This window comes from Pristiophorus japonicus, chromosome 9 (assembly GCF_044704955.1).
Source record: "Pristiophorus japonicus isolate sPriJap1 chromosome 9, sPriJap1.hap1, whole genome shotgun sequence".
Lineage (NCBI taxonomy): Eukaryota > Metazoa > Chordata > Chondrichthyes > Pristiophoridae > Pristiophorus > Pristiophorus japonicus.
In genome coordinates, this window is record NC_091985.1 from 198,058,438 (window position 1) to 198,085,069 (window position 26,632).

Sequence of the window (26,632 nt, forward strand, 5' to 3'; positions counted from 1 at the left end):
ACTCTAGCGTGCCCCCTGCCCTGTTCCACAGCTAATCTAAACCATATGATACTGTGATCACTGTTTCCTAAATGTTCCCCTATGTCACTTGCTCCACCTGATCCACCTCATTTCCCAGAACCAGACCCAGCAATCCCTCCTTCCTCGCTGGGCCGCAAATATACTGATCAAGGAAGTTCTCCTGAACACACCAGAAATCCTTCCCCCTCTCTGCCCGTTACACTATTACTATCCCCGTCTATATTAGGATAGTTGAAGTCTCCCATTATCACTGCTCTATAGTTCTTGCATCTCTCTGTAATTTCCCTGCAAAGTTTCTCTCTCTATCCCTCCCACTAGTTGGTGGTCTATAAATTACACCTCGATCGTTTCTCAATCTAACCACACAGATTCTGTCCTTGATCCCTCCAGCACTATAATATTCTCCTTAATCAATACTGCCACAAAACCTCCTTTCTGTCCTTCTCTATCTTTACTGAATATTTAGGAATATTTAATATCCAATCCTGCCCCTTTTTGAGCCAGGTCTCCCTTATCGCCATGACACCATATTCCCGAGTGGCAACTTGAGCCTGTAGCTCACTGACCTGACTTATCACATTTTGTGCGTTTCCCCCAAAGCACTTTACAGCCAATAAAATACTTTATTGAAGTGTAGTCACTGTTGTAATATCAGCAGCTAATTTGCACGTAGCCCGATTCCATAAACAGCAATGTGATGTAGGATCAGAGAATCTGTATTTTTAGTGATCGTGGTTGAGGGATGAACATTGGCTCCAGGTCAGCGGAGAGAAAACTCCTGCTCTTCTTTAAAACAGTGCACGTGGGAATCCTTAACATAGACCCAAGAGGGCAGTGGGGGCCTCGGTTTAATATCTCATCCCAAAAGACAGCACCTCCGACAGTGCAGCACTCCCTCAGTACTGCCCTCCGACAGTGCAGCACTCCCTCAGTACTGCCCCTCAGGCAGTGCACTGCTCCCTCAGTACTGCCCCTCAGACAGTGCAGCGCTCCCTCAGCACTGGCACCAGCGTGAATGTCGGTCTGGATTATGGGGCTTGAGATTCTTTGGTGTGGGATCTTGAATCCATGACCTTCTAACTCAGACAGCGAGTGAGTGCACCCACTGAGCCAAGGCTAACACTTCCAAATCTAACCACACACGGGGATGTTTAGAGAGGAGGGGGAGAAGGAACTGCCCCACCTCAGTACACTCCCTAGGCTGCAGGGGGAAGAAGATATCTTCTCATGACAGGCACGATCTCTGCCATTCGTGTAAGACTGCTGTGGCAACTTAGCGGGGTCCATTATTGATCACGAACTCGATTTCATGTCTATTGAACATGGGCGAGCTCTGTTCTCCAGAAAAAAGGCTGAGGGGTGACCTGATAGATGTCTTTATGATGATGCAAGGAGTCCGAGAGGGTAGACAAAGCGATAGCTCCATTTGTTCGGGGAGCCCAAAACTAGGTGTCATCAATATAAGATAGTCACAAATAAATCCAATTAGCGAGTCGGGAGAAACTTTACTCAATGCAGTGGGAATACGGAACTCACTACCACAGGGAGTGGTTGAGGCTAAATAAGCGCAAGGAAGAAAGGTCGAGATGAAGTAAGGGGTGGGAGGAGGTTCATGTGGACCATAAACTCAGCCAGAAGCCGATGGGCCTACTGCCCGCTTTCTGTGCTGTACATTCGCTGTCGATTTCCACATCTCCGATCCTTGGAAATTAAGTTCAGGCGTGGGTCCAACTATCTCGACCTGAGCAGACCCCACAAAGGAGCAAGTCTGGGAACGGGCAGGAGATGCTGCAGACTTGAGGAGGGGGGGGGGGGGGGGGGGGGAGGGGGGGGAGGGGGCAGGGGCACCCACCTATACCCATCAGCCCAGACTCTTCCATCACCATCCCTGGGTCGGTCCTGTCCCACCCGAGGGGGCGGCCAAGTGGTATACAGGCGGGGGGAGGAAGTTGTCCTTGGCTCGGAGGCCCACGAAGTCTGGTGGCTTCAGGTCAAACATGGGCAAGGAAACGGCCGCCTGATCACCACCTACCCACCTCCCTCAGTTGTTGCAAATAATCACAACACGACAATATCTGCCACCTGTGAAATACTGATCTCAGTTCCTGTGCAGAAACAGAGCCACCCCCAGGATTTCGGCTCTTTTTACAAGCAAGAATGCACCAATCTCCCAGCTTTCCCACCCACCCCTCCCCGACACCTCCCAGGACACTCGCACTCACTTCAAGAGCATGCTGACAGTTGTCCTCCTACCCTCCACAACACACTCACACCCTCCCATACCAAGGGGACAGCTCTCCTCATCCCACAACACACACACACTCCCATACCAAGGTGTCAGCTCTCCCCATCCCACAACACACACCCTCCCAGAGCAGTGGGGGGGGGCAAATATTACTTGTTCCCTGGGTCCCACCAGCTACATCTCCCACCCAGGGAACCACCGAACCACCTCTGTGCTCCAGCCCCACATCAAACCCCAACCCCATGTTTCACAGTAAATTCAGGCTCCACAATTAGAAAAAAAAAAACTTGCATTTATAACGACGCCTTTCACTAACCTCAGGACGCCCCAAAGCGCATTACAGCCAACAAAGTACTTTATTGAGGTGTAGTCAGTGTTGTAGTGTGGAAAACGCAGCAGCCAATTTACACACAGTAAGATCCCACAAACTGCAATGTGATAAATGACCATATCATCTGTGGTTTTTAAGTGACGTTGATTTACAGATAAACACTGGCCCCAGGACAAAGGGGAGAACTCCCCCTTGATGATCTTCGAAATAGTGGCCATGGGATCTTTTCCATCCACCTGAGTCGGCAGACAGGCCCCTTAGCTTAACTTCTCATCCTGAAAGACGGCGTCTCCCAGAGTGCAGTGCTCCTTCAGTACAGCCCCTCCAACAGGGCATCACTCCCTCAGTACTACCCCTCCAACACGGCAGCGCTCCCTCAGTACTGTTCCCTCCGACAGTGCAGCGGTCTCTCAGTACTGTCCCCTCCGAGAGTGCAGCGCTCCCTCAGTACTGTCCCATCCGACAGTGCAGCGCTCCCTCAGTACTGCCATGGGATCTTTTACGTCCACCTGAGTAGGTTGACAGGCCCCTTGGCTTAACGTCTCATCCCAAAAGACGGTATCTCCCAGAGAGCAGTGCTCTCTCAGTACTGCCCCACCGACAGTGCGGCGCTCCCTCAGTACTGCCCCTCCGACAGTGCGGCACTCCCTCAGCACTGCCCCTCCGACAGTGCGGCACTCCCTCAGCACTGCCCCTCCGACAGTGCAGCGCTCTCTCAATACTATCATCGGCGGGGTGGGGGGGGGGCGGTGTCGGCCTGGTTACGAGGGCTCGGGTATTTGAAGTGGGCGCTCGACACCACCACTTCTGACTCAGAGGGCGAGATACAGAGTGAGGCGCAGTGAACCAGACCCGCCGATTAAACAGTGGTGACACCCCACTCCCCCCCCCCCCCCCCCCCGCACTGTATGGAGCTTGTCAAGCACAACCTGGCTCAGAGACATTCGGCCCTACAGCGCTGTCCGAGCCCCCACTCCCCAGCTCTGCGTGGAGCTGAACACGTCACCCCTCCCCCTTTCCTCTTCCCCCAATACTGCCCCATATCAAAGCCCCACGGTCTGTCTCTCTCTGCTCTTCAAAAGGGCCTCTCTCACCAGACTCTCCGTATTCAAACCACGCACAGGCCCGCCTCCCCCCAGCATCGGTGAACAGCGAACACCAAGCACTGCCTGAACTGGTCTCAACTGAACTCTGACTCGCATTCCCCAGGGTGCCCAGAACCTCACCCTTCCAGCTAAAGGCTGCCTCACAACCCCCCCCCAAAGGCCGAATAGCTGAACCCGTACGTACAAATTAGGAGCAGCAGTGCACCATTCGGCCTCTCGAGCCTGCTCCGCCGTGCAATGAGATCATGGCCAATCTTCTACCTCAACTCCACTTTCCTGCACTGTCCCCATATCTCTCGATTCCCATAAAATGCAAAAATCTATCAATCTGTGTCTTAAATATGTTCAGCGAGACTCCACAGCCCTCTGGGGTAGAGAATTTCAAAGATTCACCACCCTCTGAGTGAAGACATTTCTCCTCATCTCAGCCTTAAAGGGCTGACCCCTTATTCTGAGACTGTGACCCCCTGGTTCTGGACGACGCAACCAGAGGAAACATCCTCCCTGCATCTACCCCGTCAGAATTTTGTACGTTTCAATGAGATCACCTCTCATCCTTCTAAACTCTAGGGAATATAGGCAGAGTCTACTCAATCTCTCCTCATAGGACAACCCCCCATCCCAGGAATCAGTCTGGTGAACCTTTGTTGCACTCCCTCTGTGGCAAGTATATCCTTCCTCAGGTAAGGAGACCAAAACTGTGCACAATACTCCAGGTGTGGTCTCACCAGGGCCCTGTATAATTGCAGTAGACGTCTTTACTCTTATACTCAAACCCTCTCGTAATAAAGGCCAACGAACCCCTTCGCCGAATTTAATCCATGCTCGCCCCCCAGTTTGGGAAGGTGAAACCCACTCAGGCTGGCCAGCCCATATACACACTCCCATTCCCTCCCATCCTGCCTGTACCGAACTCTCACCCTCCCCCACCCCTCCCCTTCCCCCATTCACCCAGCCCATAGATACACTCCCGCTCCCTCCCATCCTGCCTGTACCGAACTCTCACCCTCTCCCACCCCTCCCCTTCCCCCATTCAGCCAGCCCATAGATACACTCCTGTTCCCTCCCATCCTGCCTGTACCGAACTCTCACCCTCCCCCACCCCTCCCCTTCCCCCATTCACACAGCCCATAGATACACTCCCGCTCCCTTCCATCCTGCCTGTACCGAACTCTCACCCTCCCCCACCCCTCCCCTTCCCCCATTCACCCAGCCCATAGATACACTCCCGCTCCCTCCCATCCTGCCTGTACCGAACTCTCACCCTCTCCCACCCCTCCCCTTCCCCCATTCAGCCAGCCCATAGATACACTCCTGTTCCCTCCCATCCTGCCTGTACCGAACTCTCACCCTCCCCCAGCCCATAGATACACTCCTGTTCCCTCCCATCCTGCCTGTACAGAACTCTCACCCTCCCCCACCCCACCCCACCCCGCCCTTTCTCCCACGACCAACAAAAAAAAAACCACCTGTTATCACTGAGAGTCACACCCTCCCTTCCCTGCCAGTTCCCAGCCGACCAGACAGATTAACGAGAGCGAGAAGGAGCGGTTTCACACAACACACGGCGGGCGATGGGAATGAGTCGAAAATAAAACTGGATTTGAAAAGGAACCCGTTAACAGATTTGATTTTTATAGAATATATCGGGTGCCATTTTACAACAGGGTTGCCGTTCAACCTGGCGGTTGGAAATCGTTGCCCCGGGGAGGGGTGGAGGAAAGGGAGGGAGCGAGGGGGGCTGAATCCCCCTCTGCTGCCGATGCTCCTCCACCGCCTCCCGTGGAGGAAATCAGATAGAAGTGGTCGCTCAGTCCCAGTCCCAATCCAGTCTCGTCGCTGAGTCCGGGCGAGTCGCGCACACGCACGCGCACACACACACTCACGCACACACGCACACACAGGCAGCAGGGGGGCACAGCGCTTCAGAAGATGTCTGGGCACAGTCCCCAGTCTTGCTTCTCCTTCGCCTCCCAGTAGCCGCCCTTGTAGAGATGCACCAGCTCTTTGGTGTAAGGGTCCTCGCTCTTCTCGAACCACAGCGGCCGATAGCTTGAATCCATGTGGCTGTGGCCTGCAAAAAATCAACAGGGAAAGGGGGGGTGGGGGAAACAGGAGGCCGGGGTTAGTTACAGCTTGTTATCAACGCAGGGCAATCACCTTTCCCCAAAACACTCCGCAACCAGATGCAGGTACATCATAGAGCTAGATACAGAGTAAAGCTCCTTCTACACTGTCCCATCAAACACTCCCAGGGTAGGTATAGCACAGGTTAGATACAGAGTAAAGCTCCCTCTACACTGTCCCATCAAACACTCCCAGGGCAGGTACAGGGGGTGAGATACAGAGTAAAGCTCCCTCTACACTGTCCCATCAAACACTCCCAGGGCAGGTACAGGGGGTTAGATACAGAGTAAAGCTCCCTCTACACTGTCCCATCAAACACTCCCAGGGCAGGTACAGCACGGGGTTAGATACAGAGTAAAGCTCCCTCTATACTGTCCCATCACACACTCCCAGGGCAGGTACAGCACGGGTTAGATACAGAGTAAAGCTCCCTCTACACTGTCCCATCAAACACTCCCAGGGCAGGTATAGCACAGGGTTAGATACAGAGTAAAGCTCCCTCTGCACTGTCCCATCAAAAGTGACCATAATATGGTAGAATTCCTTATTAAGATGGAGAGTGACAAAGTTAATTCGGAAACTAGGGTCCTGAACTTCAGAAAAGGTAACTTCAACGCTATGAGACGTGAATTGGCTAGAATTGACTGGCAAACGATACTCAAAGGGTTGACGGTGGATAAGCAATGGCAAACATTTAAAGATCACATGGGTGAACTTCAGCAATTGTACATCCCTCTCTGGAGTAAAAATAAAACTGGGAAGGTGGCTTAACCGTGGCTAACAAAGGAAATTAAGGATCGCGTTAAAGCCAAGGAAGAGGCATATAAATTGGCCAGAAAAAACGACAAACCTATGGACTGGGAGAAATTTAGAATTCAACCAAGGAGGACTAAGGGTTGAATTAAGAGGGGGAAAGAGAGTACGAGAGGAAGCTTGCAGGGAATATAAAAACTGACTGCAAAAGCTTCAATAAATATGTGAAGAGAAAAAGATTAGTAAAGACAAATGTAGGTCCCTTGCAGTCGGATTCAGGTGAATTTATAATGGGGAACAAAGAAATGGCAGACCAACTGAACCAATACTTCGGTTCTGTCTTCACGAAGGAAGATACAAATAACCTTCCGAAGGTACTAGGGAACAGTGGGTCTAGTGAGGAGGAGGAACGGAAGGATATCCTTATTAGGCGGGAAATTGTGTTAGGGAAATTGATGGGATTGAAGGCCGATAAATCCCTCGGGCCTGATAGTCTGCATCCCAGAGTGCTCAAGGAAATGGCCCTAGAAATAGTGGATGCATTGGTGATCATTTTTCAACAGTCTGGATCAGTTCCCATGGACTGGAGGGTAGCTAGTGTAACACCACTTTTAAAAAAAAAGGAGGGAGAGAAAACGGGTAATTATAGACCAGTTAGCTTGACATTAGTGGTGAAAATGTTGGAATCAATCATGAGGGATGAAATAGCAGCGCATTTGGAAAGCAGTGACAGGATCAGACCATGTCAGCATGGATTTATGAAAGGGAAATCATGCTTGACGAATCTTCTGGAATTTTTTGAGGATGTAACTAGCAGAGTGGACAAGGGGGAACCAGTGGATGTGGTGTATTTGGACTTTCAAAAGGCTTTTTGACAAGGTCCCGCACAAGAGATTGTTGTTCAAAATCAAAGCACATGGTATTGAGGGTAATATACTGACGTGGATAGCGAAATGATTGACAAACAGGAAGCAGAGAGTCGGGATAAACGGGTCCTTTTCAGAATGGCAGGCAGTGACTAATGGAGTGCCGCAGGGCTCAGTGCTGGGACCCCAGCTACAATATACATTAACGATTTGGATGAAAGAATAGAGTGTAATATCTCCAAGTTTGCAGATGACACTAAACTGGGTGGCAGTGTGAGCTGTGAGGAGGACGCTAAGAGGCTGCAGGGTGACTTGGACAGGTTAGGTGAGTGGGCAAATGCATGGCAGATGCAGTATAATGTGGATAAATGTGAGGTTATCCATTTTGGTTGCAAAAACTCGAAGGCAGAACATTATTTGAATGGCGGTAGACTAGGAAAAGGGGAGATGCAACGTGACCTGGGTGTCATGGTTCAGTCACTGAAAGTGGGCATGCAGGTACAGCAGGCGGTAAAAGAAGGCAAATGGTATGTTGGCCTTCATAGTTAGCGGATTTCAATATAGAAGCAGCGAGGTCTTAATGCAGTTGTACAGGGCCTCGGTGAGGCCACACCTGGAATATTGTGTTCAGTTTTGGTCTCCTAGTCTGAGGAAGGTCGTTCTTGCTATTGAGGGAGTGCAGCGAAGGTTCACCAGACCGATTCCAGGGATGGCTGGGCTGTCAATTGAGGAGAGACTGGATCAACTGGGCCTTTATTCACTGGAGTTTAGAAGGATGAGGAACATAAGATTCTGACGGGACTGGACAGGTTAGATGCGGGAAGAATGTTCCCGATGTTGGGGAAGTCCAGAACCAGGGGTCATAGTCTTAGGATAAGGGGTAAGCCATTTAGGACTGAGATGAGGAGAAACTTCTTCACTGAGAGTTATTAACCTGTGGAATTCCCTGCCGCAAAGAGTTGTTGATGCCAGTTCACTGGATATATTCAAGAGGGAGTTAGATATGGCCCTTACGGTTAAGGGGATCAAGGGGTATGGATAGAAAGCAGGAAAGGGGCACTGAAGGAATGATCAGCCATGATCTTATTGAATGGCGATGCAGGCTCGAATGGCCTACTCCTGCACCTATTTTCTCTGTTTCTAAACACTCCCAGAGCAGATACAGCACAGGTTAGATACAGAGTAAAGCTCCCTCTAATCATCATAGGCAGTCCCTCGGAATCTAGGAAGACTTGGTTCCACTCTTAGAATGAGTCCTTAGGTGGCTGAACAGTCCAATACGAGAGCCACAGTCCCTGTCACAGGTGGGACAGACAGTCATTGAGGGTGGGACTGGTTTGCCGCACGCTCTTTCCGCTGCCTGCGCTTGATTTCTGCATGCACTCGGCGATGAGACTCTCTGTGCTCAGCGCCCTCCCGGATGCACTTCCTCCACTCAGGGCGGTCTTTGGCCAGGGACTCCCAGGTGTCGGTGGGGATGCTGCACTTTATCAGGGAGGCTTTGAGGGTGTCCTTGTAACGTTTCCTCTGCTCACCTTTGGTTCGTTTGCCATGATGGATTTCCGAGTAGAGCACTTGCTTTGGGAGTCTCGTGTCTGGCATGCGGACAACGTGGCCTGTCCAGCGGAGCTTATCAAGTGTGGTCAGTGCGTCAATGCTGGAGATGTTGGCCTGGTCGAGGACGCTAATGTTGGTGTGTCTGTCCTCCCAGGGGATTTGTCGGATCTTGCGGAGGCATCGTTGGTGGTATTTCTCCAGCGGCAGGAGGTGTCTACTGTACATGGTCCATGTCTCTGAGTCATACAGGAGGGCAGGTATTACAACAGCCCTGCAGACCCATGAGCTTGGTGGTAGATTTGAGGGCCTGGTTTTCAAATACTTTTCCTCAGGTGGCCGAAGGCTGCACTGGCACACTGGAGGCAGTGTTGAATCTAAACATCAATGTCTGCTTTTGTTGATAAGAAGTTCCCGTGGTATGGGAAATGGTCCACATTGTCCAGGGTCGCACCAGAGGTTGGGGTGGTCTTGAACCTGGCCTGGAGGCGGCGAAGGTTAAACAGCTTCCCACTGGTTCTGGCGTTTAGTTCCACTCCAGCGGGGAGCTTGTTGAGTGTGAGGTGGAGCATGGCAGTGAAGATGATTCAGTAGCGGGTTGGGGCGATGACGCAGCCCTGTTTGACCCCGATCCGGACGTGGATTTGGGCTGTAATGGATCCGTCGGTAAAGATCACGGCCTGCATGTCGTCGTGGAGCAGGCTAAGGATATTGACGCAATTTTGGGGGCATCCGAAACGGAGGAGGACGCTCCATGGATCCCTGCGGTTGACAGTGTCAAAGGCCTTTGTAAGGTCAAAGAAGGCCATGTGTAAGGGCTGGCGCTGCTCCCTGCACTTTTCCTGCAGCTGTCGAGCTGCAAAGATCATGTCCGTTGTGCCGCGCAGGGGACGAAGTCCGCACTGTGACTCCGGGAGGAGTTCCTCGGCCACAGCTAGAAGACGAATGAGGACTCCTCTAGCGACAACTTTCCCAGTGGCTGATAACAGAGAGATTCCTCTGTCGTTGCCGCAGTCGGACTTGTCCCCTTTTTTTTTAAAAAGATGGTCACGATCACTGCATCTCGGAGATGTCCCGGCATGCTCTCTTCCCTCCAGATGAGAGAGATGAGGTCATGTATCCGCACCAACAGCCCCTCTCCGCCATACTTCAGTGCCTCAGCAGGGATTCTATCCACTCCCTTAGCCTTGTTGCTCTTGAGCTGTCTTATGGCTTTCCTACCTCGTGCGACGTTGGTGTTTCACTGAGCTGGTGGCGGGTCGCATGCTGCGGGATGGAGTCGAGAACACTCGAGTCAAAGACAGAGTCTCAATTGAGGAGATCTTTGAAGTGCTCCTTCCAGCGGGCCCTGACTGCCTCGATGTCCTCGATGAGTATCTCCCCATTCTTGTCCAGCAGTGGGGTGGGGCCTTGGGAGTTTGAACCGTAGGTGGCCTTGACTGCGATGAAGAATCCTCACACATCATGGCTGTCGGCCAGTTGTTGTATCTCCTGTGCTTTCTCCATCCACCACCTGTTCTTTAGGTCCCGGGTTTTTTGTTGGACCTCAGCCTTGAGCTGCCGGTAATGTTGCTTTGCTGCTCCAGAGTTGGATTAACATAAGAACATAAGAATTAGGAACAGGAGTAGGCCATCTAGCCCCTCGAGCCTGCTCCGCCATTTAAAAAGATCATGGCTGATCTGGCCGTGGACTCAGCTCCACTTACCCGCCCGCTCCCCATTACCCTTAATTCCCTTTTTGGTTAAAAATCTATCTATCTGTGATTTGAATACATTCAATGAGCTAGTCTCAACTGCTTCCCTGGGCAGAGAATTCCAGATTCACAACCTTCTCAACTCGGTTTTAAATTAGCTCCCCCGTATTTTGAGGCTGTGCCCCCTAGTTCTAGTCTCCTCGACTAGTGGAAACAACTTCTCTGGCTTTATCTTGTCTATCCCTTACATTATTTTAAATGTTTCGAAAAGATCACCCCTCATCCTTCTGAACTCCAATGAGTAAAGATCCAGTCTACTCAATCTATCATCATAAGGTAACCCCCTTATCTCCGGAATCAGCCTCGTGAATCGTCTCTGTACCCCCTCCAAGGCTAGTATATCCTTCCTTAAGTAAGGTGACCAAAACTGCACGCAGTACTCCAGGTGCGGCCTCACCAATACCCTATACAGTTGCAGCAGGACCTCCCTGCTTTTGTACTCCATCCCTCTTGCAATGAAGGCCAACATTCCATTCGCCTTCCTGATTACCTGCTGCACCTGCAAACTAACTTTTTGGGATTCATGCACGAGGACCCCCAGGTCCCTCTGCACCGCAGCATGTTGTAATTTCTCCCCATTCAAATAATATTCCCTTTTAGTTTTTTTTTTCCCCCCCAAGGCGGATGACCTCACATTTTCCAACATTGTATTCCATCTGCCAAACCTTAGCCCATTCGCTTAACCTATCTAAATCTCTTTGCAGCCTCTCTGTGTCCTCTACACAACGCACTTCCCCACTAATCTTAGTGCCATCTGCAAATTTTGTGACAGTACACTCTGTCCCCTCCTCCAGGTCATCTATGTATATTGTAAACAGTTGTGGTCCCAGCACTGATCCCTGTGGCACACCACTAACCACCGATTTCCAACCTGAGTTGCTGCTTGAGGCTCAGAAATGCTCTGTGGCTTGCGATCTATTAGTTCTTGGATCTCCTGATCACTCTCATCAAACCAGTCCTGATGTTTACTGGTTGAGTGACCGAGTGTCTCTTCGCAGGCACTGGTTATGGAGGCCTGGAAGGCAGACCAAACACTGTAGGCATTCTGCATCTCAGAGTCATCAAGGCACACCAGGTTAGTTGTGAGGCGCTGGCTGTATAAGGCTCTCTTGGCTGGGTCTTTATGTGCCCCGGCATTGACTTTTGTACGGCACGGCTTCTGCTGTCCCCCCTGCTTTGGGGCTATGTTGATGTCAATGATGAATCAGATTAGGCGGTGGTCCATCCAGCAGCCCTTGATGGTAGGTGGCACGTGGCTTGGTTGGGGGCAGGCATTAGGAATGTCAGTCGTCCGCTGGAGATTCCAAGTGGGAGGTCAGTAAGGAGGATGGAAGAGTCATAGCCGTGATGCTCACCAGTAGAAGAGGCCAGGTCACCAGTGGGGAAGGAGGGATGAAGGCCCGCCACTGTAGCGGGGGGTGATGTCCTGGTGATCTGATCGGAGGCTCACCTGCTCGCCAGGCGTCGTCGTGAGTAACCCGGTTTCAAATGACTGAAAATGATGCTAATAAAACACACCAAACTATTTTCTAGTAAGATTAAGGTACAGTGGTCAATTCCTTGGAAAAACATTTTTTAAAAGAAAATAATTCTTGAAGTTTCCTCCACGTTGTTTAAAAGCTTCTGCGGGAGCTTTTTCCAGCTTCTGCGGGAGCTTTTTCCAGCTTCTGCGGGAGCTTTTTCCAGCTTCTCCGGGAGGTTTTTAAAGCTTCTCCAGGAGGTTTTTAAAGCTTCTCCAGGAGGTGTTTCAATACAGCACGAGTTAGATAGAGTAAAGAGAAGCAAAGAAGGAAATAGCAGAGGCTCTGACCATAATATTCCAGTCCTCTCTGACTACAAGTGTGGTGCCAGAGGACTGCTAATGTTGTATCCTTGTTTAAAAGGGGAGAAAGGGACAGACCAACTTGCCACTTTGTCCTGGATCCCATGGGCTTTTACTTTCGTGACCAGTCTGGCACGTGGGACCTTATCGAAAGCTTTGCTAAAATCCATATACACTACATCAAGTGCATTGCCCTAATTGACCTTCCTGGTTACCTCCTTGAAAAATTCAATCAAGTTAGTCAGACACGACCTTCCCTTAACAAATCCATGTCTTTCCAAATGAAGATTTATCCTGTTCCTCGGGATTTTTTCCAATAATTTTCCCACAACTGAGGTTATGCTGACTGCCAGTAATTACTATCCAAAATTGGTTCGGAGACAGGAAGCAAAGGGTAATGTTTGATGGGTGTTTTCGTAACTGGAAGGCTGTATTCGGTGGAGTTACTTTTTGTGGTATATATCAATGACATGGACCTGAATGGTGGGGGTTATGATCAAGAAGTTTGCAGATGAAACTAAAATAGACTGTGTGGTTGATGATGAAGAAGAAAGCTGCGGACTGCAGGAATATGTCAATGTACTGGTCAGGTGGGCATAACAGCGGCAAATGGAATTCTATCCGGATAGGTGTGAGGTAATGCATTTGGGGAGGTCTAACAAGGCAAGGGAATGCACATTAAATGGTAGGACACTGAGAAGTGTAGAGAAACAAAGGGACCTTGGAGTGCAGGTCCACAGATCCCTGAAGGTAGCAGGCCAGGTAGATAACGTGGTTAAGGCGGCATACGGGATACTTGCCTTTATTAGTCGAAGCATAGAATGCAAGAGCAAAGGTGATGCTTGAACTGTATAAAACAGTGGTTAGGCCACAGCTGGAGTACTGTGTACAGTTCTGGTCAACACATTACAGGAAAGATGTGATTGCACTGGAAAGGGTGCAGAGGAGATTTATAAGAATGTTGCCTGGACTGGGGAATTTTGGCTATGAGGAAAGATTGGATAGACTGGGTCTGTTTTCTTTGGAACAGAGGAGGCTGAGGGGTGACCTGATTGAGGTGTATAAAATTATGAGGGGCCTGGATAGAGTGGATAGGAAGGACCCGTTTCCCTTGGCAGAGGGGTCAACAATCAGGGGGCATAGATTTAAAGTAATTGGGGGGGGGGGGGGGGGGGGGGGAGGTTTAGAGGGGATTTGTGGGGAAATTTCTTCACCCAGAGGGTGGTGTGGGTCTGGAACTGACTGCCTGAAAGGGTGGTAGAGGCAGAAATCCTCATCACATTTAAAAATACTTGGATGTGCACTTAAAAGTGTCGTAATTTACAGGGCTACGGACCAAGAGCTTAGGCTGGATAGCTCTTGGTCAGCTGGCGCGGATACAATGGGCTGAAATGGCCTCCTTCCATGCTGTAAATTTCTGTTTTTATGTTAAAGCTCCCTCTACAGTGTGCCAAACACTCCCAGGGCAGGTGCAGTGCAGCGCTGCCTCAGTACCGCCCCTCCGACAGGGCAGCGGCCCCTCAGTACCGCCCCTCCGACAGGGCAGCGGCCCCTCAGTACCGCCCCTCCGACAGGGCAGCGCTCTCTCAGTACCGCCCCTCCGACAGGGCAGCGCCCCCTCAGTACCGCCCCTCCGACAGGGCAGCGCTCCCTCAGTACCGCCCCTCCGACAGGGCAGCGCTCTCTCAGTACCGCCCCTCCGACAGGGCAGCGCTCCCTCAGTACCGCCCCTCCGACAGGGCAGCGCTCTCTCAGTACCGCCCCTCCGACAGGGCAGCGCTCCCTCAGTACCGCCCCTCCGACAGGGCTGCGCCCCCTTAGTACCGCCCCTCCGACAGGGCAGCGCTCCCTCAGTACCGCCCCTCCGACAGGGCTGCGCCCCCTTAGTACCGCCCCTCCGACAGGGCTGCGCCCCCTCAGTACCGCCCCTCCGACAGGGCAGCGCGCCCTCATTATTGGCACTGGGGAAGTGTCGGCTTGCGTTATGGGGCTCGTGTCTCTGGAGTGGGACTCTAACCAATGACCTTTTGGCCCAGAGGGCGAGAGAACTATCGATGGACTAGATTTGGCCCAAACTCTGAGTATTGAGCGAGCGCCACACCGTCGGACGGTTGTCCTATGAGGAGAGATTTAGTAGAATGGGCCTATACTCTATCGTGTGGAAGAATAAGAGGTGATCTCATTGAAACATATAATTCTGAGGGGGATTGATGGGGTAGATGCTGAGAGGTTGTTTCCACTGTCTGAGGAGTCTAGAACTAAAGGGCACAGTCTCAGGATAAGGTGTCGGCCATTTAACAACAACTTATTTTTATATAGCGCCTTTGACGTGGTAAAATGTCCCAAGGCGCTTCACAGCAGTGTTAGGCGACAAAAAATTTGACACCGAGCCACATTAGGAGAAACCAGGGAAGGTGACCAATGGAGTCTCCTGAAGGAGGAAAGAGAGGTAGAGAGGCAGAGAGGTTTAGGCAGGGAGTTCCAGAGCTTGGGGCCCAGGCAGCAGAAGGCACAGCCACCGATGGTTGAGCGATTCTAATCAGGGATGCTGAGGACGGCAAGGTTGAGATTTGGAGGAATTGCTTCACTCAGAGGGTTATGAATCTTTGGAATTCTCTACTCTAGAGGGCTGTGGATGCCGAGTCATTGAATATATTCAAGGCGGATACACATAGATTTTTGGACTGTAGGGGAATCAAGGGCTCTGGGGATCAGGCGGGGAAAGTGGAGTTGAGATCGAATATCAGCCATAATCTCACTGAATGGCGGAGGGGGCTCAAGGGGCTGTATTGGCCGACTCCTGCTCCAATGTCTTATGTTCTGATGCAGCCACGGCCTGAACTGATTGAGGGAGACAAGGTGGGGTTTGGGGGTAGAAGATACCTGAGGCTGAATTCGACAGTCCTTCACCCCCCCTCACCCCCAATGTCAATCTTCCCCCCCGACTCACTTCCCGTCCCCCTTACCTTCCACGCCTCACTCCCCCCACCGACTCACTTCCCTTCCCCCCCCTTACATTCAGCCCCCCCCATCCAGACTCACTTCCCATCCCCGTCCCCCTCCCCCGGAGACTCTCCTCCCCCCCACACACCACCCTCCCCCACCCCACCCCCATCCAACCCAATCCCCCCCCTCACCAATCCCCCCCCACCCCCACTTCCCCAGACTCACTTCCCGCCCCCCTCCCCCGGAGACACTCCTCCTCTCTCCCGCATCCCACCCCCCCCACACCACCGACTCACTTCCCGTCCCCCTTACCTTCCTCGGTGACCTTGCTGACGTCCGACTCCCGCTTACGCCGCACGGCCCGCTGCTTCTCCTCCAGCCGCTGCTTCTCCATGTTGGCCTCGTCCCACCGGCCGTTCTCCATCAGCCGCTGGTCGGGACGCAGGCGGCTGTCGGTAGGGGCCACCCCGTCCTCCGCCTCGTTCAGGGTCAGGGCCAGCTCCGAGAAGTAGTACATGGTCTCCGCGCGTTCCCTGGCCAGGACAGGACACAAGAACATAAGACAAAGGCGGGCAGGAGTAGGCCATTCAGCCCCTCGAGCCTGCTGCGCCATTCAATAAGATCACGGCTGATCTGATCTTGGCCTCAACTCCACTTCCCTGCCCGCTCCCCATAACCCTTTACTCTCTCATCGCTCAAAAATCTGTGTCACACCGTAAATATATTCAATGACCCAGCCTCCACTGGGGCAGAGAATTCCACAGATTCAGAGAAGAATTTCCTCCTCTTCTGTCTTAAATGAGTGACTCTTTGGGCCCGAGTTTCCACATGATTTGCGCCTGATTTTTTTAGGAGCAACTGGTGGAGAACGGACTATCTTAGAAATCGCAATTCTTCACATTTTTTTTTCTGCAGTTCTAGTCAGGTAGAACAGTTCTAGTTTGGAACAGAATTTTTTCTTCAAAAGGGGGCGTGTCCAGCCACTGACGCCCGATTTGAAAGTTTCCACAGTGAAAACGTACTCCAAACTAAAGTAGAATGGAGCAAGAGAAGATTTTTGTAGAACTGAAAAAACCTGTTCTACACATTAAAAAATCAGGCGCAGGTTACAAATTAGGCGTCCAGAACGAGGTGGGGGAGGGGGGGGGGGGGGGGGGGGGAAGGGAAGTCATTAAATTCTACAATAAATCCTTATTTATACTTCTACAAATATTATACAAATAAATCCAACCTGAATAAACATTTATAAGCAAAGAAAAGATTAAATAAACCATCTTCCTACCTGTGTGAAAGTGCTTCAGCCATCGTTCGTTGCCGCGGAGGGGAGGGAGGGGAAGGAGACAGCGGTTTGTTGCCGCCGCGGGGTTGGGGAGGGGAAGGAGACAGTGAGAAAGCTGCAAGAAGCCTCAGTGCTGATGGCAATGTGCTTTTATTAAAAAAATTTCAAAAATTAAACAGCTACCAAGAACTACAAAAATGGCCGAGTGCCAATGTTTTTTTCACACTGAGCGTGCGCGAACGCTCCAACGCGCATCGTTGCCGGCAGGAAAAAAACTCATTTAAATAGTACCCGCCCCCTCCCACTTACAAAATTGTCACGAGTGTCGGCTCTGCCCCCCTGGGCGCCGCGCCAAACAGACAAGGAGCTGCAAAGCGCTCGAGAATAGCGCGTTCTTTTTCTGGTGCCGTTTTAGGCGCGAAAAACGGGCGCCCAGCTCGGAGGGGCGCCCGTTTTTTATCCTGTGGAAACTTGGGCCCACAATTCTGAAACTATGTTCCTCGTTCTAGACTCCCCTACAAGTGGAAACATCCTCTCTGCATCTAGCCTGTCGAGCCCCGTCAGAATCTTATACGTTTTAGTAAGATCACCCCTCATTCTTCTAAACTCCAATGTGTATAGGCCCAACCTTCCCAAACTTTCTTCATAAGACACCCTCTTCATCTCCAGAATCAACCTAGTGAACCTTCTCTGAGCTGCCTCCAATGCAAGTATATCCCTCCTTAAATAAAGAGACCAAAACTGTACACAGTACTCCAGGTGTGGCCTCACCAATACCCTGTACAGTTGTAGCAGGACTTCTCTGCTTTTATACTCTATCCCCCTTGCAATAAAGGCCAACATTCCATTTGCCTTCCTGATCACTTGCTGTACCTGCATACTAACTTTTTGTATTTCATGCACAAAGACCCCCAGGGTCCCTCTACACGGCAGCATTTTGTAATCTCTCTCCATTTAAATAATAATTTTCTTTTTTTAGTTTTCCCTCCAAAGTGGATAACCTCACACTTTCCCACGTTATATTCCATCTGCCAAATTTTTGCCCACTCACTGAGCCTGTCTATATCCCTTTGCAGATTCTGTGTGTTCTCCTCACAATTTGCTCTCCCACCCAGCAAACTTGGCTACATTGCACTCGGTCCCTTCATCCAAGTCATTAATATAGATTGTAAATAGTTGAGGCCCCAGCACCGATCCCTGTGGCACCCCACTATCACTGCTTGCCAACTGGAAAATGATCCATTTATCCCGACTCTCTGTTTTCTGTTAGCCAAACACTATCCATGGTAATATCATACCCCCAACCCCATGAGCTCTTATCTTGTGCAGTAATCTTTTATGTGGCACCTTATCGAATGCCTTCTGGAAATCCCAGGAATCAAGCTAGTGAACCTTCTCTGAATTGCCTCAAATGCAAATATATCCATCCTTAAATAAGGAGACCAAAACTGTACACAGTACTCACCAACGCCCTGCACAGTTGGGGATAGAGTGGGAGGTGATTAACTCCGCATCTTTGTATTCAGAGCTATTCTTCCCCCCTTCCCCCACACTGTATACAGATCCCTTCCCGCGCGCTCTTACTAAGCAGCATTACAGCCGAGCCCCCACCTTCCAGCAGCACAGATACAGAGTAAAGCTCCCTCTACACTGGCCCATCAAACACTCCCAGGGCAGGTACAGCATGGGTTAGATACAGAGTAAAGCTCCCTGTACACTGTCCCATCAAACACTCCCAGGGCAGTTACAGCATGGGTTAGATACAGAGTAAAGCTCCCTCTACACAGTGCCATCAAACACTCCCAGGGCAGGTACAGGGGGTTAGATACAGAGTAAAGCTCTCTCTACACTGTCCCATCAAACACTCCCAGGGCAGGTACAGGGGGTTAGATACAGAGTAAAGCTCCCTCTACACTGTTCCATCAAACACTCCCAGGGCAGGTACAGAACAGGGTTAGATACAGAGTAAAGCTCCCTCTGCACTGTCCAATCAAACAGTCCAATGGCAGGTACATGGGGTTAGATACAGAGTAAAGCTCCCTCGACACTGTCCCATCAAACACTCCCCGGGCAGGTACAGCATGGGTTAGATACAGAGTAAAGCTCCCTGTACACTGTCCCATCAAACACTCCCAGGGCAGTTACAGCATGGGTTAGATACAGAGTAAAGCTCCCTCTACACAGTGCCATCAAACACTCCCAGGGCAGGTACAGGGGGTTAGATACAGAGTAAAGCTCTCTCTACACTGTCCCATCAAACACTCCCAGGGCAGGTACAGGGGGTTAGATACAGAGTAAAGCTCCCTCTACACTGTTCCATCAAACACTCCCAGGGCAGGTACAGAACAGGGTGAGATACAGAGTAAAGCTCCCTCTGCACTGTCCAATCAAACAGTCCAATGGCAGGTACATGGGGTTAGATACAGAGTAAAGCTCCCTCGACACTGTCCCATCAAACACTCCCCGGGCAGGGACAGCACGGGTTAGACACAGAGTAAATGTTTTTTTTTTTAAAGTGATGTTGGTTGAGGGATAAATATTGGCCGAGAATACCGGGGAGATTTCCTTTTGCTCTTCTTCCAATAGCAGCCGTGGGATCTTTCACTCCACCCGAGGGGGCACCTCTGACAGGGCAGCGCTTCCTCAGCGCTGGCACTAGGAGTGACGGCCTAGATTATGGGGCTCAAGTCCCTGGAGTGGGACTCGAACCCCTAACCTTCTGACTCGGGGGCAAAAGGGCTACCCACTGAGCCACAGCTGACACCTATTTGCCCCTCGATAAGATGGTGGTGGGCCGTCTTCGTGAACCACTCATTTGTACAGCACCTTTAACGCAGTAAAAACATCCCAAGGTGCCACACAGGAGGAATTGGCAAACTCAAGTTGGCACTGAGCCACTTAAGGCGATAGTGGGACAGGTGGCCAAAAGGTTGGTCAAGGAGCTATGTTTTAAGGAGCGCCTTGGAGGCGGAGAGGTTTAGGGAGGGAATTCCAGAGTTTGGTTCCTTGGCAGCTGAAGACGTGGTCGCCAATTGTGAGCGATTAAAATTGGGGCGGGGGAGGGACCCGCAAGAGGCCAGAATTGGAGGAGCGCAGTGATCTCGGAGGGCCGTAGGAGATTAGAGATGAGGAGGAGCGGCTAGGCAGTGACGAGGTTTGAAAACGGGGATGGAGAATTTGACAATCGAGGTGTTGCCTGACCCGGGGTGGGGGGGGGGGGGGGGGTTAATATGCAGTTCGGCACCCGAGGGGGGTGTGGGAGGGATAATGAACTGGTGCAGGTGCACAGCGTTGCCGGGCGGGGGAGTTCAAAGATGTGGACCCAGCGACAGCGAAGAACGGCCGATATATCGGCAAGTCAGGAAGGTGTGAAATCGGAGGGGGAGCTGGCAGTGGGGGGGGTGGGGGCGGGGTGTCTCGGAGGTGGAGGGTGCTCCCGCGTGCCAGCGTGGGGGACAGCGGTGGGCGGGACACACACACACACACTTACGGGGCTTTGTGCCTCTTCCACAGCTCCTTCCCCCGCAGGGTCTCGTACACCGTCTTCTGCCTGCCCTCCGTGCCGTTCTCCCCTTTGCTGCTGTGCAGGACCCGCGAGTAGTCCATCTTCTCGTCCCACGTCCCCGACAGGATGAAGTGAGCTTTGCCCACGACATCCGTCACAACACCAGTCACCTACGACCCCAGTGATGAAAAAAAAAACACAACACAGAGGTCAGAGGTCACACAATCGCATTACAGGAAAGAACAAGTTATTCTTTAAATGGAGAAAGATTGCAAAGTGCCGCAGTACAGCGGGACCTGGGGGTATTTGTGCATGCAACACAAAAGGTATTTTGCAGGTGAAGCAAGTGATCAGGAAGGCCAATGGTATCTTGGCCTTTATTGCAAAGGGGATGGAGTATAAAAGCGGGAAGTCTTGCTACAGTTATACAGGGTATTGGTGAGGCCACACCTGGAATACTGCGTGCAGTTTTGGTTTCCATATTTACGAAAGGATATACTTGCTTTGGAGGCAGTTCAGGAGAAGGTTCACTAGGTTGATTCCGGAGATGAGGGGGTTGACTTATGAGGAAAGGTTGAGTAGGTTGGGCCTCTACTCATTGGAATTCAGAAGAATGAGAGGTAATCTTATCGAAATGTATAAGATTATGAGGAGGCTTGACAAGGTGGATGCAGAGAGGGTATTTCCACTGATGGGGGAGACCAGAACTAGGGGGCATAATCTGAGAATAAGGGGCCGCCCATTTATAAGAGAGATGAGGAGAAATTTCTTCTTTGAGGTTTGTAAATCTGCAGAATTCGCTGCCTCAGAGAGCTGTGGAAGCTGGGACATTGAATAAATTTAAGACAGAAATAGATAGTTTCTTAAACGATAAGGGAATAAGGGGTTATGGGGAGCGGGCAAGGAAGTGGACCCGAGTCCATGATCAGATCAGCCATGATCGTATTAAATGGCGGAGCAGACATGAGGGGGCGTATGTCCTATTCCTGCTCCTATTTCTTAAGAATATAACATATGTGATTGCACGAGAGAGGGCGCAGAGGAGATTTATGAGGATGTTGCCAGGACTGGAGAATTTTAGCTAGAGCAAAGATTGGAGATGCTGGGACTGCTTTCTTTGGAACAGAGGAGGCTGAGGGGAGTTGAGATTCAGGTGTATAAAATTATAAGGGGCCTGGATAGAGTGGATAGGAAGGACCTGTTTCCCTTGGCAGAGGGGTCAAGAACCAGGGGACATAGATTTAAAGTAATTGGTAGAAGGTTTAGGGGGGATTTGAGGGGAAATGTCTTCACCCAGAGGGTGGTGGGGGTCTGGGGTCTGGAACTCACTGCCTGAAAGTGCTGTAACCTGCAGGGCTACGGACCTAGAGCTGGAAAGTGGGATTAGGCTGGATAGCTCTTTGTCGGCCGGCGCGGACACGATGGGCCGAAATGGCCTCCTTCCGCGCTGTAAATTTGCACGATTCTCTGATTCAATCACCCCACATTGCAAACCCCACACCACACATTCCCAGCACCCACCGTGTTTATGCTTCGGTTGACGTGTTTAATTCACCGGCAGCAATGCCCCAGCCATCGTAGAATCACACAGCCCAGACGGAGGTTATTTGGTCCATCGTGCCTGTGTCGGCTCTTCGAAAGAGCCATCCAATTTGTCCCACTCTTTCCCTATAGACTTGCAAATATTATTCCTTCGAGTACGTATCCATACTCGAAGCTGACAATACGTGGGCTGACACACCGAGGTACCCTTATTCACTCCAAGCTCTCGTGTGCGTTTGAGGGACCTACCTTCCGTGCCACATCCCGGGAGAAATAGCTGTAAGGTGCAAATTTTAGGTGGCACTTGTCCCCTGTCTTCTTGTTGATGATGTCGATTTCCCCACTCTGTTAGCAGAAAAACAAGGAGGTGTCGATAAGTACTAGTCAATTCAAATATCCTCGAAACATGGGCGGCCATTCAGCCCCTCGAGTCTGTTGCACAGGAACAGGAGGAGACCCATTCAGCCCCTCGAGCCTGTTACACAGGAACAGGAGGAGGCCCATTCAGTGCCTCGAGCCTGTTACACAGGAACAGGAGGAGGCCCATTCAGCCCCTCGAGCCTGTTGCACAGGAACAGGAGGAGGCCCATTCAGCCCCTCGAGCCTGTTGCACAGGAACAGGAGGAGGAAGAACAGGAGGAGGAGGAGGAAGAACAGGAGGAGGAGGAAGAGGAAGAGGAAGAGGAGGAGGAGGAGGAGGAGGAGGAAGAGGAGGAGGAAGAGGAGGAGGAGGAAGAGGAAGAGGAAGAGGAAGAGGAGGAAGAAGAGGAAGAGGAGGAGGCCCATTCAGCCCCTCGAGCCTGTTACGCCATTCAATTAGATTGTGGCTGATCTGTATCTCAACTCCATCTATCCGCCTTGATTCTGTGACCCTTAATCCCCTTGCCGAACTGAGTTCAGAAATGATCAATTGACCCCCAGCCTCAACAGCTATTTTGAGGGAGAGCATTCCAGATTTTCACTACTCTTTGTGTGAAGAGGGGCTTCCAGACATCACCCCTAAATGGCCGGATGATGCCATCTTGTTCTAGGCCCCTTTCTCCCCATCAGTGGAAATAGCTTCCCTCCATCTAACTCATCAACTCCTTTAACCATCTTGAACACCTCAATTAAGATCATCCATCAATCTTCTTTATTCCAGCAATTACAAGTCTAGCCCTTGCAACTGTCCTTGAAACTGAACCCTTTTAGCCCCATCATTCTATCCCAAAATCTACTGAATTTTTAGCAACTGGGTTCGGTATCGAATGGACTTCATATCCCGATATTCCAGCCCCGAAACTATGCACCAGAATTGGCAGCAGGGTCCCCAATCTCGGTGTCACCCAGATAGCTTTCTATGCAACCGTACATATTTACAGCAGAGGAGGCCATTGGGCCCAACACAGCATGACTGCTTCTAGGCTTGAGTAATCCCAAACTAATTTCTCTGCTCCGCTCTCTCCCCATAACCTTGTATCAATCTTAAACTAATCCCACGGCCCCTCTCGCCCCATAATCCTATATCAATCCCAAACTAATCCCACCGCCCCGCTCTCTCCCGATAACCCTGCATCAATTCCTAAACTAATCCCACTGCCCTCTCTCCCCAAACCCTGCATCAATCCCAAACTAATCCCACTGCCCTGCTTTCTCCCAATAGCCCTGCATCAATCCCAAACTAATCCCACTTCACCACTCTCCCCAGAGCCCTGCATCAATCCCAAGCTAATCCCACTGCCCCGCTCTCCCCATAGCCCTGTATCAATCCCAAACTAATCCCACTTCACCACTCTCTCCCCATAATCCCTGTATCAATCTCAAACTAATTAAGAACATAAGAATTAGGAGAAGGAGCAGGCCATATGGCCCTTAGAGCCTGCTCCGCCATTCGATAAGATCATGGCTCATCTTCGACCTCAACAGCACTTGCCCGCCCGATCCCCATATCCCTTGATGCCCCTGCAGTCCAAAACCTATCAATCTCAGCCTTGAATATACTCAAAGACTCAACATCCACAGCCCTCTGGGGTAGAGAATTCTAAAGATTCACATCCCTGAGTGAAGAAATACCTCCTCTCAGTCTTAAATGGTCGACCACTTATGCCCCCTAGTTCTAGCCAGGGAAAATCCCTCAGCAACTCCCCTGTCAATCCTTCTCAGAATCGTGTACGTTTCAATGAGACCACCTCAGTCTTCTACACTTGAGTGTATAGGCCCAATCTACTCAATATCTACTCATAGGACAACCCTCAGACAGTGCGGCGCTCCCTCAGTACTGCCCCTCCGACAGTGCGGCGCTCCCTCAGTACTGCCCCTCCCACAGTGCGGCGCTCCCTCAGTACTGCCCCTCCCACAGTGCGGCGCTCCCTCAGTACTGCCCCTCCCACAGTGCGCCGCTCCCTCAGTACTGCCCCTCCCACAGTGCGGCGCTCCCTCAGTACTGCCCCTCCGACAGTGCGCCGCTCCCTCAGTACTGCCCCTCCGACAGTGCGGCGCTCCCTCAGTACTGCCCCTCAGACAGTGCGGCGCTCCCTCAGTACTGCCCCTCCGACAGTGCGGCGCTCCCTCAGTACTGCCCCTCCGACAGTGCGGCGCTCCCTCAGTACTGCCCCTCCGACAGTGCGGCGCTCCCTCAGTACTGCCCCTCCGACAGTGCGGCGCTCCCTCAGTACTGCCCCTCCGACAGTGCGGCGCTCCCTCAGTACTGCCCCTCCGACAGTGCGGCGCTCCCTCAGTACTGCCCCTCCGACAGTGCGGCGCTCCCTCAGTACTGCCCCTCCGACAGTGCGGCGCTCCCTCAGTACTGCCCCTCCGACAGTGCGGCGCTCCCTCAGTACTGCCCCTCCGACAGTGCGGCGCTCCCTCAGTACTGCCCCTCCGACAGTGCGGCGCTCCCTCAGTACTGCCCCTCCGACAGTGCGGCGCTCCCTCAGTACTGCCCCTCCGACAGTGCGGCGCTCCCTCAGTACTGCCCCTCCGACAGTGCGGCGCTCCCTCAGTACTGCCCCTCCGACAGTGCGGCGCTCCCTCAGTACTGCCCCTCCCACAGTGCGGCGCTCCCTCAGTACTGCCCCTCCGACAGTGCGGCGCTCCCTCAGTACTGCCCCTCCCACAGTGCGGCGCTCCCTCAGTACTGCCCCTCCCACAGTGCGGCGCTCCCTCAGTACTGCCCCTCCGACAGTGCGGCGCTCCCTCAGTACTGCCCCTCCGACAGTGCGGCGCTCCCTCAGTACTGCCCCTCCGACAGTGCGGCGCTCCCTCAGTACTGCCCCTCCGACAGTGCGGCGCTCCCTCAGTACTGCCCCTCCGACAGTGCGGCGCTCCCTCAGTACTGCCCCTCCGACAGTGCGGCGCTCCCTCAGTACTGCCCCTCCGACAGTGCGGCGCTCCCTCAGTACTGCCCCTCCGACAGTGCGGCGCTCCCTCAGTACTGCCCCTCCGACAGTGCGGCGCTCCCTCAGTACTGCCCCTCCGACAGTGCGGCGCTCCCTCAGTACTGCCCCTGCGACGCTCCCTCAGTACAGCCCCTGCGACGCTCCCTCAGTACTGCCCCTGCGACGCTCCCTCAGTACTGCCCCTGCGACGCTCCCTCAGTACTGCCCCTGCGACGCTCCCTCAGTACTGCCCCTGCGACGCTCCCTCAGTACTGCCCCTGCGACGCTCCCTCAGTACTGCCCCTGCGACGCTCCCTCAGTACTGCCCCTGCGACGCTCCCTCAGTACTGCCCCTGCGACGCTCCCTCAGTACTGCCCCTGCGACGCTCCCTCAGTACTGCCCCTGCGACGCTCCCTCAGTACTGCCCCTCCGACAGTGCGGCGCTCCCTCAGTACTGCCCCTCCGACAGTGCGGCGCTCCCTCAGTACTGCCCCTGCGACGCTCCCTCAGTACTGCCCCTGCGACAGTGCGGCGCTCCCTCAGTACTGCCCCTGCGACAGTCCCTCAGTACTGCCCCTCCGACAGTGCGGCGCTCCCTCAGTACTGCCCCTCCGACAGTGCGGCGCTCCCTCAGTACTGCCCCTGCGACGCTCCCTCAGTACAGCCCCTGCGACGCTCCCTCAGTACTGCCCCTGCGACGCTCCCTCAGTACTGCCCCTGCGACGCTCCCTCAGTACTGCCCCTGCGACGCTCCCTCAGTACTGCCCCTGCGACGCTCCCTCAGTACTGCCCCTGCGACAGTGCGGCGCTCCCTCAGTACTGCCCCTGCGACAGTCCCTCAGTACTGCCCCTGCGACAGTGCGGCGCTCTCAGTACTGCCCCTGCGACACTCCCTCAGTACTGCCCCACCGACAGTGCGGCGCTCCCTCAGTACTGCCCCTCCGACAGTGCGGCGCTCCCTCAGTACTGCCCCTCCGACAGTGCGGCGCTCCCTCAGTACTGCCCCTCCGACAGTGCGGCGCTCCCTCAGTACTGCCCCTCCGACAGTGCGGCGCTCCCTCAGTACTGCCCCTCCGACAGTGCGGCGCTCCCTCAGTACTGCCCCTCCGACAGTGCGGCGCTCCCTCAGTACTGCCCCTCCGACAGTGCGGCGCTCCCTCAGTACTGCCCCTCCGACAGTGCGGCGCTCCCTCAGTACTGCCCCTCCGACAGTGCGGCGCTCCCTCAGTACTGCCCCTCCGACAGTGCGGCGCTCCCTCAGTACTGCCCCTCCGACAGTGCGGCGCTCCCTCAGTACTGCCCCTCCGACAGTGCGGCGCTCCCTCAGTACTGCCCCTCCGACAGTGCGGCGCTCCCTCAGTACTGCCCCTCCGACAGTGCGGCGCTCCCTCAGTACTGCCCCTCCGACAGTGCGGCGCTCCCTC

At 52.8% G+C, this 26,632-nt stretch overlaps 1 protein-coding gene across 1 annotated transcript in view; it reads right to left on the minus strand.

Moving 5' to 3' along the window:
• Window positions 1–5,317: 5,317 nt before the first annotated feature.
• Window positions 5,318–26,632, minus strand: part of LOC139274042 (oxysterol-binding protein 1-like) — a 93,564-nt gene continuing 72,249 nt past the window's right edge. The window contains exons 8-11 of the mRNA XM_070891096.1: window positions 22,101–22,196; window positions 20,295–20,479; window positions 15,838–16,058; window positions 5,318–5,777 (exon numbers count right to left, since the gene is read on the minus strand). Of these exons, the coding sequence (XP_070747197.1) occupies window positions 5,629–5,777; window positions 15,838–16,058; window positions 20,295–20,479; window positions 22,101–22,196 (651 nt within the window). The 3' untranslated portion in view covers window positions 5,318–5,628. The remainder of the gene's footprint in view (window positions 5,778–15,837; window positions 16,059–20,294; window positions 20,480–22,100; window positions 22,197–26,632) is intronic.